The sequence below is a fragment of the Canis lupus genome, chromosome 20 (genome assembly GCF_048164855.1).
Source record: "Canis lupus baileyi chromosome 20, mCanLup2.hap1, whole genome shotgun sequence".
In the NCBI taxonomy this organism is placed as follows: domain Eukaryota; kingdom Metazoa; phylum Chordata; class Mammalia; order Carnivora; family Canidae; genus Canis; species Canis lupus.
The window spans coordinates 2748579-2767732 of NC_132857.1; the positions used below are offsets into that span (position 1 = coordinate 2748579).

Genomic DNA, 19154 nt, shown 5'->3' on the forward strand with positions numbered 1-19154 from the left:
AAATGATTCTTTCTTGAGCTTTGACCTTTCGCAGTCGGCAAAGGTGATGCTGTGCCCACTTCACCGCGGGAGAAGGCAACTCCTAGAGGAGTTAAGTGACTTGTCTGTGCTCTTACACCAGGTGTGGGAAAGCCCAAAGCTTTTCAAATATTCATCCACTCTTTCTTCTATTCCCTCTACTTTACCAAGGACAAGAGATCGTTCTTGGCTGTTTTCTATAGTGGTAGGTCTCAAAAGTCAGCTTAAGAAAGGGGGGGGAAAAGGGTATTCCTAAGTCAAAACTTGTCCCAGTTCAGAATATCAGTTTTATCCCCACACAAAATTTAAATTAGAAATTAACATTTTGGGCAGCCCGGGTGGCGCAGCGGTTTAGCGCCGCCTGCAGCCAAGGGCGTGATCCTGGAGACCCTGGATCGAGTCCCACGGCTGGCTCTCTGCGTGGAGCCTGCTTCTCCCTTTGCCTGTGTCTCTGCCTCTCTCTCTGTCTGCATCTCTATGAATAAATAAATAAAATCTAAAAAAGAAAAGAAATTAAAATGTTTTAATTAAATTTAAATTTAATTCTAACTCTAGCAATTTCAAAGTCCATGGCTTTAAATAACGTTTATGGGCCTTTGTTTCTGAAATGTGTGACTCTTGCCCTCACTTTTCCGTGGAGCTCCCAGCTCCCATTTTCAACTGGCTGATAAATATCTCCATTGCTCATCTAGGAGGTATTTCAAACCTAAGGTAGTTAAAACCTGATTTCTAAATTCCCATTCCTGCATCTCCCAAAATGTTGCTCCTGTATGATGCCTATCTCCATAAAAAGCATCAGCCTCCATTCAGCTATGCCAACCCACAAACTCTCTTTCTTGATTCTTCTTTTTCCCTAACCTCGCATTAAGTCCATCATCAAGTCCTAAAGGTTCTGTGTTGAAAATATGTTCTGAGTTGGATCAGCTCTCTCCTTTGCCACTGCCGTTGTTCAATTCTAAGCAGCTCTCAGTTCTCCCTGGAGCCGGTTTAGGGGAAGCCGACGTCTGCTCTTGCTGCTGCAAGTCCCCTCCCAATAGAGGAACCGGAGTAATCCTTTCAGATGATCAATGTGGTTTCTTCACTTCCCTAGATAAAATCCTCCAATGGCTTCCATTTCACTTAGAATAAAATTGAAATACCCAGCACATTCTATCAGGCTCTTGAAGAGCAGGCCTTTCGCACCATACTTATGCTAACCTTCTAGCTCATTCTGCATCAACTTTGGTCTTCTTTTTTATTCTCAAGCAAGCCGGACGTTTGGGTCTTTGTGTTGGTTGTTCTCACTAAGCTGGATCCTTGGTATGTTTTAGTTCACGGCTCAAATGTCGCCTCATCAGGGAAGCTTTCCCTGATCCACCCTCCCTCCCAACACTCAATTTAACACCCTTTTAAAAATTCTCACTAAATTATTATTATTATTATTATTATTTAAAGATTTTATTTATTTATCCATGTGAGACAGAGAGAGAGGGAGGCAGAGATACAGGCAGAGGGAGAAGCAGGCTCCATGCAGGGAGCCCGACGTGGGACTCGATCCCAGGACCCCAGGACTGAAGTCAGGCGCTAAACCGCTGAGCTACCCAGGGATCCCTAAATTATTATTTTAAACTTCATGTCCCACGAGAGTGTAAGATCCATAAAATAGGGAACTTCTTTTCTTACTGCTGTGAAGCTGTCACCAAGAATCATGCTGGGTACATTCGATAAATATCCATGAACTGAATGCATGCATGAATGCCATTGCTTTTTTTTGTCTCGCGTTTCTTCGTGAAATAAATGTATATATTTAGGTACATTTATTTATTTATTTTTTAAAAGATTTATTTTTATTTATTTATGGTAGACAGAGAGAGAGAGAGAGAGAGAGAGAAAGAGAGGCAGAGGGAGAAGCAGGCTTCATGCTGGGAGCCTGACGTGGGACTCGATCCCGGGACTCCAGGATCGCGCCCTGGGCCAAAGGCAGGTGCAAAACCGCTGAGCCACCCAGGGATCCCTATTTAGGTACATTTAGATTGAAATGTTTTGTAATTATTACCGACACAATTGTCTGTAAAAAGCAACTCATTTAAAAATTCTCAATAAATACAATTTTTTAACTATTGATCTTTTGTTATTACCAAGTGATATATTAGGAGGGATAGAGCCCTACTGCCCTTGGAGTTCTTCTAGAAAGAACTGACAGAGAAAGAATCAGTCATCGGTTGAGTTGAACAATGGCTTTCTATGACTAGACTGTAGAGCTGTGATTGCTTACCTTCGTAGAATTTTTTTTTAAAGATTTTATTTATTTGTTCATGGAAGACACAGAGGGAGACACAGAGAGAGGCAGAGACACAGGCAGAGGGAGAAGCAGGCTCCATGCAGGGAGCCCGACGCGGCACTCAATCCCGGGACCCCAGAGGTCACGCCCGGAGCCGAAGGCAGACGCTCAACCGCTGAGCTACCCAAGTGTCCCATCTTTGTAGAATTTTATGCCCCAGAGAAGTTCACCCCAAGGGCAGTGTCTGACAGCTGGGCTGTGCTGCCATCCTGCGAGCATCTGAATCCTGATCCTGCCTCCGGCTACCTGCGTGACTCTATGCAACTCATTTTTATTGGAGGGATGGGGGGGGCTTGCAGATTAATCAGGGGTAGTGTACTTAAGCACTAAGCTAGATGTGTAAGTGATCACTTGATGGTATCATTCTAATTATCGTCCTGGGTTAATCCCTCACCCTAGCTGAAACTCTGGCTCTTTACGTGTAAGTCGTGGGTTATAATTCTTATTTCACGGGGTGTTTGAGCAAATATATGTGAAAGTGAGAAGTGTATTGTGAATACATTGTTAGGAACTCAGTCTTGTTGTTCGTGTATCAGATCTTCACAAACACTCGGTGAGGAGACCTAGACCATCCCCATTCCCAGATGAGCACATGGAGATCCCGTAACGGCCCCGGTCACCCGGTCAGGGCTGGGATCGATGATCAGGATCCCGAGGGGGTGGTGAGAACTACCGGGAGACCTTCAGACAAAGGTCTTATCCTCTCCAGTGCACCCCACGTCCAGGCCAGTGGAGAAGGCGGCTGTTCCTTAATCTGAGTCCTGTGACCGCCTTTCCCCTCTGGGAGGCTGGCCGGGAGCCCGGCCCGAAGGCCTCCCATCGCTAGCCGCGCTTTCCTGAGCTTTAGGTTTGAACTGCTGTCCTGGGGGTCCCAGTTTCTCTAAGAAGTATCCTCTTTGTCTCCTTCAAACTCTGATTCTCCTAGAACCACTACCTCTTTCAAATTGAGCTCCCCCTTTTTCCGCATAGCGTTGAACGCGTGGATTTTGCTCCGCATCATCAGGCCCTTCCTGGCCTCCGACTGTCCTTCCCCACGCACCCGTTTGTCTGCCTCCTCGTGCTCTGTGTCTCCCGGATTTCTAGTCATTTCTAGTGGCCTCTTATCTGTACCAATCTCGTTTCGTTTCCTGTGAGTCAACCGTCTTCTTTTTTTTTTTTTATTTTTTATTGATGGCATTTATCCCATGTTTTTTTTTTTTAATTTTTTATTGATGGAGTCAACCGTCTTCTGATGGGAGAACTGAAGGCCCGATTTTCGTTTGTCTACAGGAAAATCTCACATATCATTGACTCAAGAGATGCACGAAAGATGGGGAGTCGTACTCCTCAAGCTCTTCCAAACTGTCCTCCCCGGAAATGATGTTCTGGAGGGAGACAATAAAGCAGGAGGCTAACTACCCTCCCAGGACTGTCTATACCCCTCTTGTTTCCTATTCACGTAAGGCTTTGATTTAACACTTTTTATCTACTTGTAAAATATGTGGCATCAGAGGGACAGCGATTTCATTAAAAAAAAAAAAAAAAGCTATTAGTTCCACATGCAGATGCTAAGTGCAGCGCAGTTATCAAAAAACAGTATTACTGAACATCTTTAAAAAATATGACCTTAGTTGCCCGGTCTGGTCCTGACCACAGGCAGCTGAACCACATTTGTTCTTTTCATCTGCAAACGTGCCGCCTTGTACAGCGGCGTCTTCCCTCTCCAGAGCACAGCAGCCCAAGAGCTCCCGGAGCACCATCCTCCCAGGAGGAGCTCCCTTTTGCCCCCTCTCTGGATTCTTCGGGGATACTTAAGCTCAGAGCAGGTCCTGAGGGGGGGAGTTGATTTTCATAGGATCCACTCTAAGGAAGCGAATTTCATCTTTTCAGCCTTTTTTTTTTTTCCTGTTAGAACTGCAAACGTGTTTTTATTGAACACATGCAGAGAATATCCACCGTAAGATGCGGTGGTATATTTGTACGTTACTCTGTTATGGGAAAAACTACAGTATTTTATTTCGGGACTTTTTTCCCTACGATGTGAACCCGGGGTTTTTACGTGAAGGAAATCAGCTTAATTTATAACGGAACCTGCTGGGATGAAATTTAGGAGCAGTGGTGCTCAAATCTCACTGTAGCAAGAATTCTAAAGCAATGTTTCTATGACAAAATCTTTTAAATTCCCTCTTGCAAATTATTGCCTATTTCCTCAATAAGTCTCTCATCTGCTTCCTCCCTATGGCATTAGTCTCATCCTTTCCTCACGTTTTCCTTGGGTTCCGTTGTCAGCGTATTGAGAGTCCTAAAATTCTTGTTATAAGGCTAAATCGCCCTTGAACACACGGAGGGCCAGACAGAGCAGAATGACATTCCTGGGAAAAAAATTGTGTAATTTTTGCTTTGCTATTGGTTAAAAGCAAATCAATAAATAATAGGCTTTCTTTTTGAGCCACATGTTGTGATCCACAAATATGACAGACTAGAAAAAAAAAATAGGCAAAGATACAGAACTTGGTGGAACGAGGAGGCAGCAACAGGCACATTGATGTTCAGGAAATGCACTAACAGGAGTAAAGTTTAAGCCCAATGCTACCTGACACGTAGTGAGTATGCGGCACACCGGGTTTCCTACCCCCTGAAACCCATTTTCTTTGCATGCTTCACATATCACCTTAAATGAGAACGACCTCAAAACTTGTATGATATTGGCATTTTATTATTATAGTATAGGAACAAAAAATATAGCATTATTTCAGTATGTCTAAAAAATTCTTGCATTAGGACAGCTTCCTCTCTTTTGTGCATGTGTGTGCATTGATTTCTTTGGGTTTTTTCTTTTTTTTTCCTTTGGGGTTTTTAAAAATATTTTTATTCATTTGAAAGAGAGCACACAAGCAGTGGGGGAGGGGCAGAGGCAGAGGGAGGAGCAGGCTCCCCACCAGCAGGGATCCTGATGCAGGACTCGATCCCAGGACCCTGAGATCATGGCCTGAGGCAGAGGCACCCCTTGGATTCACTTCTTATCTTTCAACCTTAAACACTGAATTGCTTATTTCCCTCTGACCTTATAGAAACCCAAAATTAATGTTATTGGCTCATGTCACGTGGGAGTGCTTATCCTCCTTGAAAAGTCGGGCCTTGTATTTAAATTTGGGACCTTTTCTTTTCTTTTTTTAACTCATTGCCTTAAAAGACAATAAAACTAAAAAAGGAAAAAAGAAAGACTAATTCCAAACATTCTGATCTTGTCTATGCTAACTTTTTTACATTTTTTATTTTTCCAACAAATATTGCTTCTGTTGGCAGTTATGCATGGTTCACGTACTCTTGAGGGAGGTACGTGTTAATTAAAATCTCCCCCACAACAGTGAAGGGGGAAATGACATTTTTGTTTTATCTCTATAAGGACTTAAAAACAGCTGCTTAATTGAAGAAAGAGCTGTGGTGGGTTAAGGGAGATGCATTCCTGACCCCGGTAGTCCCAGGTTTTATAAATACGCAGTGGCGGCTTCAATGACCTCATCTTTGAGAGTGATGAGAGAAACATATGTTGGAGAGGAAATGTGAGATGACAGGAAAGAGGACACAAAGGGAAAATATGAAAATGAGAAGAATTAGAGACAGTAGGCTTGATTAGCTGAAAATAGCCCGGGATGAACAGGCATGACCAGATGTAATGCTAGACTCAGTGGATTAAAGGCTCTTAAAGATTCTACGGAGAACACTGAATGCGCATAGAAGGTTTACATCGATGGCCATGAGTCAGCCAGGATGATACCGAGCCATCTTCTTCTAAGACACAGCCATAAGGAAATAGTTACAAGAGAATAGAGTATTCCCAACTACCTAGGAAATTCTCATTTTGTGCATCTAAATATGAAGCAGGGACTCTGCATTCTGCTATTTTACTGCACACAACGGAATCACCATGGAACGCAGTGCTCTGGGGATGAAGCGGTACTGTCGTCTGAATCCCCTCGGGGGATCAGAACTGTCAAGGTTGGCAGCCGAGGCCTCAGACAATTGCTGCCTTAGAATCCCAGGGAGAAAGGAAGAATAAAGACCAGAAAGGAAGAAGAGAGTGAAAACAGGAAGCTTTATTATATGTGTTATACTGGCAAAGCAATCAGAAAGAGGGGCTCTTCAGCTTTTTAAGTGTTATGCTATATAACACTATATATATTGCATATATTGCTTAACACTATATATATTGCTATATATATATTTTAAAAGATTTTATTTATTTATTCATGAGAGACACGGAGAGAGAGGCAGAGACACAGGCAGAGGGAGAAGTAGGCTCCATGCAGGAAGCCTGACGTGGGACTCGATCCCGAGACCGCGGATCATGCCCTGGCCCAGGGGCAGGTGCTCAGCCGCTGAGCCACCCAGACGTCCCTATTTTTTTAATGTATGTTGTAAATTTGTGTGATCCGGATTTAATCACATATGGAATGGTAACTGTGAAGCCGTATAACGGAATACTGTAATTTATTGGACTGGAAACATAACCCAAATTGGCTTATCCATTGATTAGTGGCGTCTAATTTTCTGGAGGACAAGGAGAAAGATATATATGTGATATTTGTAAGAAACCTGACCAAACAATAAGAATCTGAGAAGAAGATTAAAAAAAAAACAACTGTATTCTGGGTTACAAGAGTCTTTGCACAGCCTTGGGGAAGTGGCTGGTCCTCTTAGGCGGGGTGAGATAAGAATGGTGCTGCTGAGGGAGCTGGAGGCCAGCCGGTTGTTGTCTGAAAGCCGCTATACAACGTGGAAGGCTGTTGGCTCTTGAAGATGCCCCCATCCTCAGTGCCCCGGCCTCCTGTGCCTTTGGGCACATGGATGTATCTCTTCCATGTTCACCATGAAGAGTCCGTAGAGGGTATGAGAGGTGAGGTTTCGTCAGAGGAGAAGGCGTGCTTCCATCAGGCTACATTATGTTCTAGCTACACCAGTTATTTTTAATTGCAAGAAAAAAGACGAATTATTAGCATTTGCAGCCTTCCTTTTTGATGAAGGAAGTATACAGAGCAGAGGAGCAGACTCTTCGTGACCCATTGGGATATCTCGGGTGTTAAGATAACGCCTCCCTGGGAGCCATCACTCTCTGGTTAAGGAACACTAACCCCCCGGCTAAACCCCTGCTTGTAGGGTATGTGGACTATTTGCACACAGCTCATCTGCTGGCCACGCAGAAAATAAAGCTTTATGGTAGTTTTGGCTCCTCCTTTGGACGTGCCTGGTCAGAGGCAAAATTAACAAGTGTTAAGTGTACACATCTGATTTCACGGAAGGCAACCTATTTATTAATGTCACCTGTGACTTCTGAAATTAACAAATAATCCAGTAAAAGGTTTTTATTTTTTTTATTGTTTTAAATTATTTATTCATGAGAGACATAGAAAAAGAGAAAGAGAGGCAGAGACAGAAGCAGGCTCCATGCAGGGAGCCCGACATGGGACTCGATCCCGGGTCTCCAGGGTCACGCCCTGGGCCAAAGGCGGCGCTAAGCTGCTGCGCCACCTGGGTATCCCCCAGTAAAAGGTTTTTAAACATTTGTATTTATCTATATGAAAACAAGAAGATACCCCCCCCCCAAAAAAAATCACAGCTATCAATAATAAAATGCTTTTACTGAAAAACCAGAAGGTCACAAAATCAGGACCAAGAATATCAGATAGATAACATCCATTTTGTGCCAATGCATAACTATATTCATATTAATGTGAATAATATAATAATAATAATGTGCCTAGGATTCTAAATACATTGCTTCATATGATCTTTATGATAGATCTATGAAATATGTCCTTCTATGTCCATTCCAAAGATTAAAATACAGAGACTCGAAGAGGTAATTTAACCAAAGTCACAAAACCCATTATGCTGGATCCAAGTTTCAAATATAGTGTTATCTTGAGTGGAAAAGCCCTTCCTGTGTGTTCTTTATCCTCAACTGTGTGGTTTGTCCTCCAAGTCTTTCTTTTTTTGCTAACGTAAGAACAGAAAATAGAGACGTGGACACTCTTCTCAAAGTCCCCTGCCCCCATCTCTTCTGCTTTTGGCTGTTGTTTGCTCCGGAGGAAAGAGGATGCGCTTTGTTAGATGACCCTAACACTGAACGGCAAGGAGAGAAGCGAAATGGAGTGAGGCAAGAAAAATGACCCGACTTCAATGATGAAAGGGTTCTTAAGAGAAAGAGCTGCTTGGCGTCAACCGTGAATCCACCCTGGCCCGGCGGCTCATGGCACCGCTCTCGTGAAAGCCCGTGGCAGGCACCTGTGCTTGACTGTGCACTCCGTACCCAATGCAAGTCCCAGAACATTAGGGTTTGGCTGCTGCTGAATTTGAAGGCACCTGAGTAAATAGTTGTGTTCTGCTTCTGACGATCGTTGCCAGCACTGAATCCTCTGGCAGCAGAGTCTGGAGACAGTTTAGGCTTCCGGCCAACGTTGGCTAGAATGATGGAAAGGCTGTGTGGACTCGAGAGACTTGACATGATTTAGAAACGATGGCCAGAAAAAAAAAAAGTAAAAAGAAATGATGGCCAGATGAAACAAAAACTGATATCTTGTAAAAACAGCATTTCTGGGTAAGGAGAATATGTAACTTAACAAGAACTGCGAAGACCCTGCCCCCTAGCTCCTGGACCCTCATATACCAGAACTACAGGAGCGATAGGTGATCTGTGCTATCTCCCTAAGACTCCAAGTAGTAGCTTCGAGCATGTAGAGCCGAGGTCAGAAGCTTCTGGTCCTCAGGCCAAGTCTAGTCACAGACGTATGTTGTGTGGTTCTTACAACTTCAGCCTTTACGGGCGTTGGTGTTTCAAGCCCCGGACAAATCCTCCAATCAAGCCACGGTTGGGTTTCATTTCTTTGGGCAAAGGATTCGAAGAGAGGTCCCCTCTATTAACACAGTTTGCTCAGCATCTACGCCTCCCCCAAGATATTGAAGCTCCACGTATTTTTATCCTTACATTTGGAGTGAGAATTCCCTTCCGTAGAGTGAGAGCTACCTGGCTCTTGTATAGACCTGAGCGGGGGATGCTGGTTGGCATCTCGTTCAAAGCGCTGGCAATAAAAAGTGAACCCTCGTGTTGCTAGTTACTCTAGAAAAGTTAACAGAAAAAAAAAAATAGTAGCTCAAGCCTTTTTTAATTTTTTTAGTTTTTTTTTTAATTTTATTTATTTATGATAGTCACAGAGAGAGAGAGAGAGAGAGGCAGAGACACAGGCAGAGGGAGAAGCAGGCTCCATGCACCGGGAGCCCGATGTGGGATTCGATCCCGGATCTCCAGGATCGCCCCCTGGGACAAAGGCAGGCGCTAAACCGCTGCGCTACCCAGGGATCCCCTTTTTTAATTTTTTTAAATACAACTTTCATATTATAGCTTCTTTAAAAAAATACTCCTTCTATATTTTTATTTTTCATCTATTCATTTATTGATGAGAGACAGAGAAAGAGAGGCAGAGACACAGGCAAAGGGAGAAGCAGGCTCCCTGCGGAGAGCCCAAGCCCAGGACCCTGGGGAACTGCCCTGAGCTAAAGGCAGATGCTTAACCACTGAGCCACCCAGGCATCCCATTTTTCTCCCTTTTCTCTAAAAAACAAAATAGTCTATTTAGTGGACATAACACATTTGAATCCCAACCTACACTCTTCTGGACTTTGGGAATACTTTTAAGTAGCTCCATCTAAAACAAAACCAGTAAGGAGGCAGCAATAAAAATCATATATATATATGTATATATATATATATATATATATATATATATATATGAATGATGTCAGAGAGGCACTTATTAACTACCCATTAAATTCAAGAAACTCATAAAATGAATAAAACAACAGAAGCAAAACCCAAAGCACTCTTTTAGTCTTATGAGTTGAGGAAGGCCCTTTAGACAGAGCAGAGTTTTAGAGTTTTGTTCAGGTAATTAATGAAGGCTGAGAAGTAGTTTTCAGGCTCCTTTATAGGCTAATTCCCGTGCAGGTTAGACTTAATAGTGATCGCACAAGCAACATGTCCATGCAGTCATCCAGCCGCTCCTCATGCACCGCCCACCGGTGGGACAGCTTCAGTACATATGGATCCATGGTGCGTGTGGGCTTCACTGTACGGATCGCAATGACCCGGGTGCTGGTTGGTCTTACAAACAAATACCGGAGCTGGTGACAGCGTTGAAGGAGAAGGAGCGATCGGAATATGACTGAGCCAATAAAAAGCATCTTGCCGAGTAATGAAATGCTAAATATTGGCAAATGCTGATATTGACATTGGCGGATGTTCATATAATGACAGGGGTAAACTTTACATAGAAAAGCCCATCGATAAAAAGGGGCTAAAGTGTTTCTTAAGTCCACCCGAGAGAGAAGTAGACAGATGAAGAAACGGAGTGTCTGGGAGTGTGCGACTTAGTGTCGCAAGACTGAAAAGCGAGGAAAGTAGGACTAGAGCCCCGGAATTCTGAATGCTCTCAGGTCTTGCCAGCTGCGTTCCTGCATGAGCATTAGGAACGGGAAATTCTCCAGGCTGCCGGGAAGGAGAGAGACCCGTGGTGCCCAGGACACAAGCTCCGTTTTTGCGCTCTGTGCCTGCTTTAAGATGCGGAATATAGAGAGGTATGAAGCGCCACCATTGCTGTTTTTACTTCTTCAGTCTTGGGTTATGTGCAGACTGGGTTGGACAGAACATTTCAGGTGAAGGAAGATTTTCTGTTTTTATTTTTTATTTATTTTTATTTTATTTTATTTATTTTTTTTGATTTTCTGTTTTTATTGGGAGTAAGTCTGACGGCAGCCCAGGTGGCTTAGTGGTTTAGTACCTGCCTTCGGCCCAGGGCCTGACCCTGGGGTCCCAGGATCGAGTCCCGTGTCAGGCTCCCTGCGTGGAGCCTGCTTCTCCTTCTGCCTGGGTCTCTGCCTCTCTCTGTCTCTCATGAATAAATAAATAAAATCTTAAAAAAAAAAAGAACTTAAAAAAAAAGGAGTAAGTCTGAGAGTTTCACTGATAAAATGGAGAATAGCTGCTCATTTCTGGGAAATAACCACAGCCCACAGTCAAGCTTGATAAGAAATCTAAAAGAGCAGTAACTTATTTTGAGCATAAGCTCATCATGTGGAGATGGGGCTACGCCAGGAAGAGGGCGACATGCGTGGGCTTGAAGCACATCAACTCCGGCTCGAAAGTCCAAGGAGGTGCAGGCAGTGTCCGCGAGTGGAGACAAAGCCGTGGCTCTGAGCCGATACCCGAGCAGACGAACCGAGAAGCTCACACATTCATAAGGCGAGTCGAGGAGATGATCAAAGGCACCAGCGAAGAGCAGCGACGTCTAAATCTAGCTGTTTTTTACCCCTTCCGGAGAGATGTTGACATTGAAACTTGGTATCAGTATTTCCTAAAACTGTAGATCTCTGGGTCAGACAAAAAAGCCTCGTGGCAGTGGGTCTTCCAAGGGGGGGGGTGGGGGCGTGGCGCCGGGGGTTCAGCATGCAGCCCGCGGGGAGAGGTGCACGCGTCCAGGGTTCCAGGCACGGAGCTCTAAGTGCTTAACATTTCTTTTTTTTTTTTTTTTTTAAGATTTTATTTATTTATTCATGATAGTCACACAGAGAGAGACAGAGAGGCAGAGACACAGGCAGAGGGAGAAGCAGGCTCCATGCTGGGAGCCCGATGTGGGATTCGATCCCGGGTCTCCAGGATCGCGCCCCGGGCCAAAGGCAGGTGCCAAACCGCTGCGCCACCCAGGGATCCCAGTGCTTAACATTTCTAAGGCTGCGGCCCTTCATATGTAAAAGCGAAATAATGATTCAAAGTTCTGTTTTGAGAAACCAGAAGATAATTAGCAAAGTGCCTCAGAGACCGGGAGGGGTGTTGGCTAGTGTCCCTATGACTGCTTCCGCACGGGCTTTCTGAGGCTCTGCTGTGTCGACAGAGGTGTCTAAACAGAGGTGGTCTAAGTCAGGAAATACCAGATCGTAGGTGCAGAAGTAAAAGGACCTCAGGGTGTGCAGCAGAGCTGAGGAGGTGCAAGAGGGGAAAGCGTGTGCAGCGCTGCGCGAACACCACCAGGCAGGAACCGGGCCTGCTCGATGCTGCAGTGCCTGCGTTTTCCTGCGTCCCCTTCTGGGCCTCTAGGTGAGGCGACCTGTAAACCGCAGAAAGGTGATGGTCACGTGTAGGACTTCCTTTGTTTTCAAGTTTCAGGGTGAGGCCTGGTGCCTCTGTCCGGGGATGAAGGCCCTGTAATCGTGCAGCACAGGCTGTGGCTCAAGTGCACGCAGGACCGCTGTCCCTTCCTGCAGCAGCATAGAGCCCAGCACAGTGTTGTGGGGACCTTGGTCCAGGGGGGCCCCCCAGTCCCCAGGCGCACCCCACACCCGTCTGGGCTGCCTGCACTTCAGAGCCTGGAGGACACTGCATCATGCTTGGCCGTGCAATGCAGGGGGCCAAGCCAGCAGGGCAAACACTGGGGGGAGACGTGGACCTGCGGAAAGGATCATGTTTAGGATCCTGACTGCCCCAAACTGTAGGGGGTGACACGCAGAGAGACCATTCACGGAACCCTGGTGCTGAGCCCTTGTTGCAGGAGCCTGGAGCCCCAAGGGGAGGCCTTGGATTGGAGGACTGCCTGGGGTCCCCATCCTGACCCTGTGCGAGCCCTGCACTCCAGGGGGAGACTCCCATCCTGACCCCCCGCATCCTGGGAAGGAGCCCCCATCCTGAACCCCATCACCCTGCACCCCAGGAGGAGCCCCATCCTGACCCCTTGCACCCTAGGAGCAGCCGCGTCCTGACCCCGCACCGGGAGGAGCCCCCACCTGACCCCGCACCCCGGGTGGAGCCCCGTCTGACCCCTCACCTCGGGAGGAGCCCCGACCTGACCCGCCCCCGGGGGAGCCCCGACCTGACCCCGCCCCCTGCAGGCCCCCGCGCCCCGGGGTGGGGGTCACCGGCGCCTCCTGTCGGGCGGCGGGTGCGGCGCGGCCCGGGCAGGTGGTTCCCGGCGTCCTGGGGGAGGAGCCGCCCCGCCCCGCCCCGCCCGCCCCGCCCCCCGCCCCGCGGCCCGAGCACCCGAGTCACGCCGCTCCTCTCTCCCGCGCAGCCTGCAGAGGCCTGTCCCGCCCCGCGCGCGACCGCGGCCGCCGCCCCCGCGAGCCCAACGCGCTGGTGCAGGTCTCCGTGGCCCAGCCCGCCGCGCCCGGCCCCACGCGGTACGCGAGCACCGAGGTCGTGGAGGTGAGTGCGCCCGCCCGCCCCCGCCCCCGCCCTGCCTGCCCTGCCCTCCCCTCCCCTCCCCAGCCCGCCCTGCGGCTCCTGCTCCTGCTCGCTCCCCCCTCCCCTGCCTGCACCCTGCAGCCCCCTGCCCTACTCAGCGCTCCTGCCCCTGCTCCCCCCCCCCCCACTCGTGCAGACGCCCTGAGAGCCCAGCCCGGCCCGGAGGACGCAGTTCGCGCGCGTCCTCAGCGAGTGTCCCCTGCGCTTGGGGAGCGCCCACCTGAGCTGGTCAGCTCGGCTCCCGGCCCCAGCATCAGCAGATGACTGGCGACTGGCCTCTGCCTTGAAACAGTCTGCCCTACTGACAACACACTTTACTTTTCTTTAGTAAAGAAGAAAAAAAAATCCCATTCTGAATCCTTAAACAGAGCATGAGTAGAGAGAGAGAGAAAAAAACACCTTAAAAAGAAAGGATGAAGGCTGACCTGGGAGCCTTAAAAGAGACTCAGAACGTGCCCCCCCCGCCCCCCGACCCCCCAGAGAAGGGAGGTGCTCCCCGCTGCTGGTTTTGCCCCGTGCCCCTGGGTCTGCCCGCGGGACCCTCCCTTCCTCTGCTCTCTCCGTGCCTAAAGTGCCTTGTTTTTCAAAGAAAGCTGGACGGTGACTTTGAGACGAGCTGAAGGGTGTAGATACCACCCCCCAGACGACAGATTTCCTATTTACAGTGACTGTCATGAACACACCAGAACGTGCCGGGAGGAAGCGTGTTATCGTGTTGGACCAGATTCAAAAGAGGAAGTGTTTCCCTTTTGATTATTTTTCTTCTCACCACGCAGACTTCGTGGACTTCGTGGATGGGACACCCTGGAACCCCTGGGACTTCACAAAGTGCATTTGTGCCTCCCCAGCTCCCCGGGCCCTACATGCACGTCCGTCAGTCTTTTTTTTTTTTCTTTTCCGGCGGTCTGTCTTGGAGGAGGAGCTCCTCTGCCCTGCGAGTAGCCTGCCCTGCACCGCCCGCCCGGCTCAATACTGATCCCCACCGGGCTCCACTCTTGCTCCCTTGCAAATAGCCCAGAGCCTGCAGGGAGCCCTGAGGCCGCCTCCTGGAAACGTTAGGCTCAGGCTGGTAGGGTCCGCAGGTAGTGCTGCAGCCCAATTAACCAGAGTTGTCTCATTCAGATGCTGAAAAGTTAACTGGAGTTGTAAAATTGTTCATTTCTACAAAAAAAAAAAAAAAACGCAAGTATTGCTCTGGTTTAATTATTCCAAAAACATTGCCAAAGCTTAAATGATTCAGACACACTTCCGATGTTTGTGTTTGAACATACACAGCTGCTTGGGCTGTTCCGCTGACTGTCTTTCTCCGAAGTGTGTAAAACAGAACTGAACAAAAAGCGGCGTTTGTTGCACGAAAGGAGGAAAGGTGGGAGAGCGGTGGCCAGGGAGGAGCTCGGACCTTCAGACCTTCGGGGGCTCGCAGCCGCCACCTGCCCACCCGGCGGGCGTCTCAGGCCAGTTGGCCATATGCTTATTTAGGGGTGCAGAGCTCCATGTCGTATGTCAGCTCTCTACAGACGGACCCACGGGCCTTGAAGGTCCCGCGCGGCATCCTGAGCCGGAGGTTCGCCACCCCCGAGCCCTCATCTTTAGCTTCTTTCCTTAGTTTCCAGACAGGTCTGAGAAAAAACACGGCTGGACAGCCGAAGGCAGATGGACATCATCAGAGCATGGCTTTCCATCGAGTCATTACAGAAAGGGGGCAAATGGTACTTTATGGGAAAACAGCCTCATTTTATTTATTTTTTTAAAAAGATTTATTTATTTATTTATGCATGATAGACATAGAAAGAGGCAGAGACACAGGCAGAGGGAGAAGCAGGCTCCATGCAGGAAGCCCGATGCGGGACTCGAACCCGGGACCCTGGGATCGGGCCCTGGGCCAAAGGCAGGCGCTAAACCGCTGAGCCACCCAGGGATCCCAAAGCAGCCTCATTTTAATCTGGTGGCCAACACCTGACATTATTTGCGGGTCCACTCACGTCCCTTAAACGTATAGTGAGCGCCCTGGCGCCGACCCGAAGGGAGGCTTCTGCACGGAAGGAAAGGGAGGTGTTTCTCGGCCGCTAGCGGCTCTGACTTGGGGCAGCCCACCTGCTACCGACGCCTGGTCCGTATTTGGGGCCCCGGGCCTCGCCGTAGCCGGTGAGCATCACTCGGCGGTTGAGGCCTCTCCTGCTATAGAACCCGTTCCTAGAAAAACACGCGCGCACACACACACACACACGCACATGCGTCCTGCGGCCTCGTGTGCCCCCTGCAGTCGCCGCCGTCGGGGACCCAAGCTGTCTGCTTGTGCCGTTGCAGGGAACAAGAGACCCGCTCTTTCTGACTGGGGTCACCTTCCCGTCCGAGTATCCCATCTATGAGGAGACCAAGATAAAGCTGACGGTCTATGATGTCAAGGACAAGGCTCATGACACCGTAAGTACTTGCACTTATTCCTTTTCTTGGGGGGCAGAGGTGGGAAGGACTTCTGCTTTTCCGCGTGATTGGGTTTGACTCTGAGTGGCGTTGCTCAAAGACGGTGTGTGCGACGTTTGCAGCTTGCTCAGGACCCGCGTCCCAGCCTCCACGCCCACCCCGTTCATTTGCTCTGCTGCCAGATGGGCAGCCGCTTAGGAGCCAAAGCTTTCGGGACAGGTTTTTCTGTTTTTCGAGGAGCCTGGCTTGATCTCTTGGCTTATGTTTCGGTTTTTTATTTTATTATTTAATTTAATTTAATTTAATATTTTATTCTGTCCTGTTTTGTTTTATTTTATTTTATTTTATTTTATTTTATTTTATTTTAGGACAGGGTTTTCTGTTTTTTGAGGAGCCTGTCTTGATCTCTTGGCTTATGTTTCTGTTTTTTATTTCATTTTATTTCATTTTATTTTATTTTATTTATTTTATTTTATTTTATTTTATTTTATTTTATTTTATTCTATTTTATTTTATTTTAGGACAGGGTTTTCTGTTTTTCGAGGAGCCTGGCTTGATCTCTTGGCTTATGTGTCTGTTTTATTTTATTTATTTTATTTTATTTTATTTTATTTATCTTATTTATTTTATTTTATTATTTTATTTTATTTTATTTCAGGACAGGTTTTTCTGTTTTTCGAGGAGCCTGGCTTGATCTCTTGGCTTATGTTTCTGTTGTTGTTTTATTTATTTTATTTTATTTTATATTTTATTTTATTTTATTTTATTATTTTATTTTTTATTTATTTTTATCGGGGTTCAATTTGCCGACATATAGCTGTTGTTGTTTCAAAGAGTTGCGGAAGGAGTCCCGCTGTGGAAGAGGTTAGCCTTATATAATTTTTCAGGACTTTCTGGATGTGGGATCATTCTAAAACAGTGAATCCGTGCAAGCACTCTCCCCGTGTCCTCCTGAAGATGTTCCTGGCACCAGAGCAAAAACAGAAGGTGCAACAAGGGGTACCGGGCACCCTGTGTATAATCGGCGTGGAGGTCACGTGCAGACCCCAAGGCCTTTTGTCCTAAATTCTTCAGTCTTCCTACAGGGTCTGACTTTCCTTCCACTTAAGTCAGACCGCCCGGCTAGATGGTCAGGTGCCTGGGCACTATCTCTAGGGGCCGCTCTCAAGATTCCTGGACAGAATGGAATGCTGTTGGTTCGGTGCTGGGAGGGGATGACCTAAGAGGGGCCGCCTCCTGTAAAGCCCTCGGGTCCCCAGGAATCGTCTGTTTCCCAGGCAGGGAGGCTGGTGAGGATCACTGGCGAGGCACAGGCCCAGGGACACTCTGCAGGCAGGGGGCCTCCAGGTTCCCGCAGAGTTCCTGCCGAAGCCAGGCTGCTGGGCGCAGGGAATCCCGCGTGCCCAGCCTGGGGGAGACAGCGCGACCTCAGATAGGTTATGGGTCCAATAGATGGCGGAGGAGGAGGAGGAGGAGGAGGAGGAGGAGGAGGAGGAGGAGGAGGAGGAGGAGGAGTGGGAGATGAAACTGCCGGGGAGGAGCCAGCAGAGAAAGGTCACAATGATGGGCAGATGGGCAGGCGGCTGTGGGTGCGGGATACTGCTCTACGGAGACCGATGCCTCCCCTATGCTCTTGATGCGCCAAGTCCCCCAAAACATCGGAGTCAGGAATGTTCAACCCCTATGGGGTCTCAACCCCCTTTGCTCTCCCTCCTTTAAAATGTGCCTGGACCGTAATGCTCTCGGGATAGAGAATCGGCTTGCTCACCAGTTGGGCCTTTTGTTGGCGTCCAGTCTGGAGGCTGAATAGGTAAGGTCTTCTGGAGACTTCCTTCCTTGATCAGAGGCGTCATCACATGAAAGTATTGGGTGAACTGGAACCCCTGCTGTGAAATAAGACCCGGGAACTCTGACCGTGCTTAAGAAAGGCGGCCAGCTGCCGTCTACTAGGAGCTGTTAATTGAGGCATAACCTCCTCAAAATAGCTAACGGCTCTGGCGATGGGAGTGCAAACAGAAACACAGCTTATCCATATGCTTGTGGTTCCCGGGGACACACAGTCCTTACTTATCCTGGCACTTGTTCTCTCGTTTATTAAGGTTTTTCTCTGGGGCTGGGGGAGGGGGGAGGGGGGACGGGGAGGCAGGAAGTGGTTTTCAAGTGCTGAGCACTTAACAACCTCAAGACATCTATGACCGCAGTACTTTAAAGGCCTAAGAAATGGGACTGTGTGTCTGTGTCTTAGAAAACTAATGAAATTACGTGCACGTATTTAAAAGTAGCTTGAGTATTTGATCCCAGCAAATCGTCGATCATGTTAGGCTGACCCAGAACAATGAGATTTTCTACCGACTGAATGCTAATTCGTTGAGCCAGATGACTGGGTTGCTTGCCCTTTCCTATCGAATTTATCATTACTTGGAATTCATCAGTCACACAAATGTGTTACCTTGCCATTTCGTGCTCATTGGCGTACCTATCAACACTAGATTTCGTTTTGTTTTTAAGTATTTTATTTATTTATTCATGAGAGACACAGAGAGAGGCAGAGACCCAGGCAGAGGGAGAAGCAGGCTTCACGCTGGGAGCCGGATGCAGGACTCGAATCCAGGACCCCGGGGTCACGCCCTGGGCTGAAGGCACACGCTCCCCCGCTGAGCCCCCCGGGCGTCCCCAGCGCTAGATTTCTTAAAGAGAAGTGGCGACCTCTCCTCTGTGCCCTTGAATCCGCTGTTTTGTGCCTGCTGGTTATTCCCGTGCCCCCCTAGACATTGGACCCAAGAGCGACCATCTCACTGGCCGCACTGGAGCGGAAATGCGGTTGGTCTTGGTGACCAGGGAGGGGCGCGTCCGTCCAGAAGGGCCCGCTTCCTCCCGCTGCAGCCGTCAGGTCCTCACCTGCCTGCCGCGGGGGTCTCGCACCTGGGAGGTCGCGGCGGAGTGGGACGGGTCACGGCGTCGTCATTGAAGTCCCGGTGGCCTTCCCGCTGTTTTCCTCACCAGGAGGAAATGCTGTGTCGTCCCAGGCCGCGTGGAGGTCGCATGCAGCTGCTCACCCAGCTGTTGGTGCGACCGAGAGCGAAGCCCCGGGCGGGGACAGCAAAGCCCGGGTTCCAACGGCGAAGC

The 19154-nt window shown here is 48.3% G+C and overlaps 1 protein-coding gene across 9 annotated transcripts in view; it reads left to right on the forward strand.

Annotated features, from left to right (window-relative positions):
- INPP4B (inositol polyphosphate-4-phosphatase type II B) overlaps positions 1-19154 on the forward strand; it is a 709031-nt gene that overhangs the window by 381147 nt on the left and 308730 nt on the right. For 8 of the 9 annotated variants that reach the window (XM_072788249.1, XM_072788250.1, XM_072788263.1 and 5 more), the window contains exons 5-6: positions 13432-13565; positions 15912-16028. In XM_072788249.1, coding sequence (XP_072644350.1) covers positions 13432-13565; positions 15912-16028 — 251 coding nt within the window. Of the gene's footprint in view, positions 1-13431; positions 13566-15911; positions 16029-19154 lie in introns of those variants that run through there. The other variant, XM_072788257.1, reaches the window with a different exon arrangement.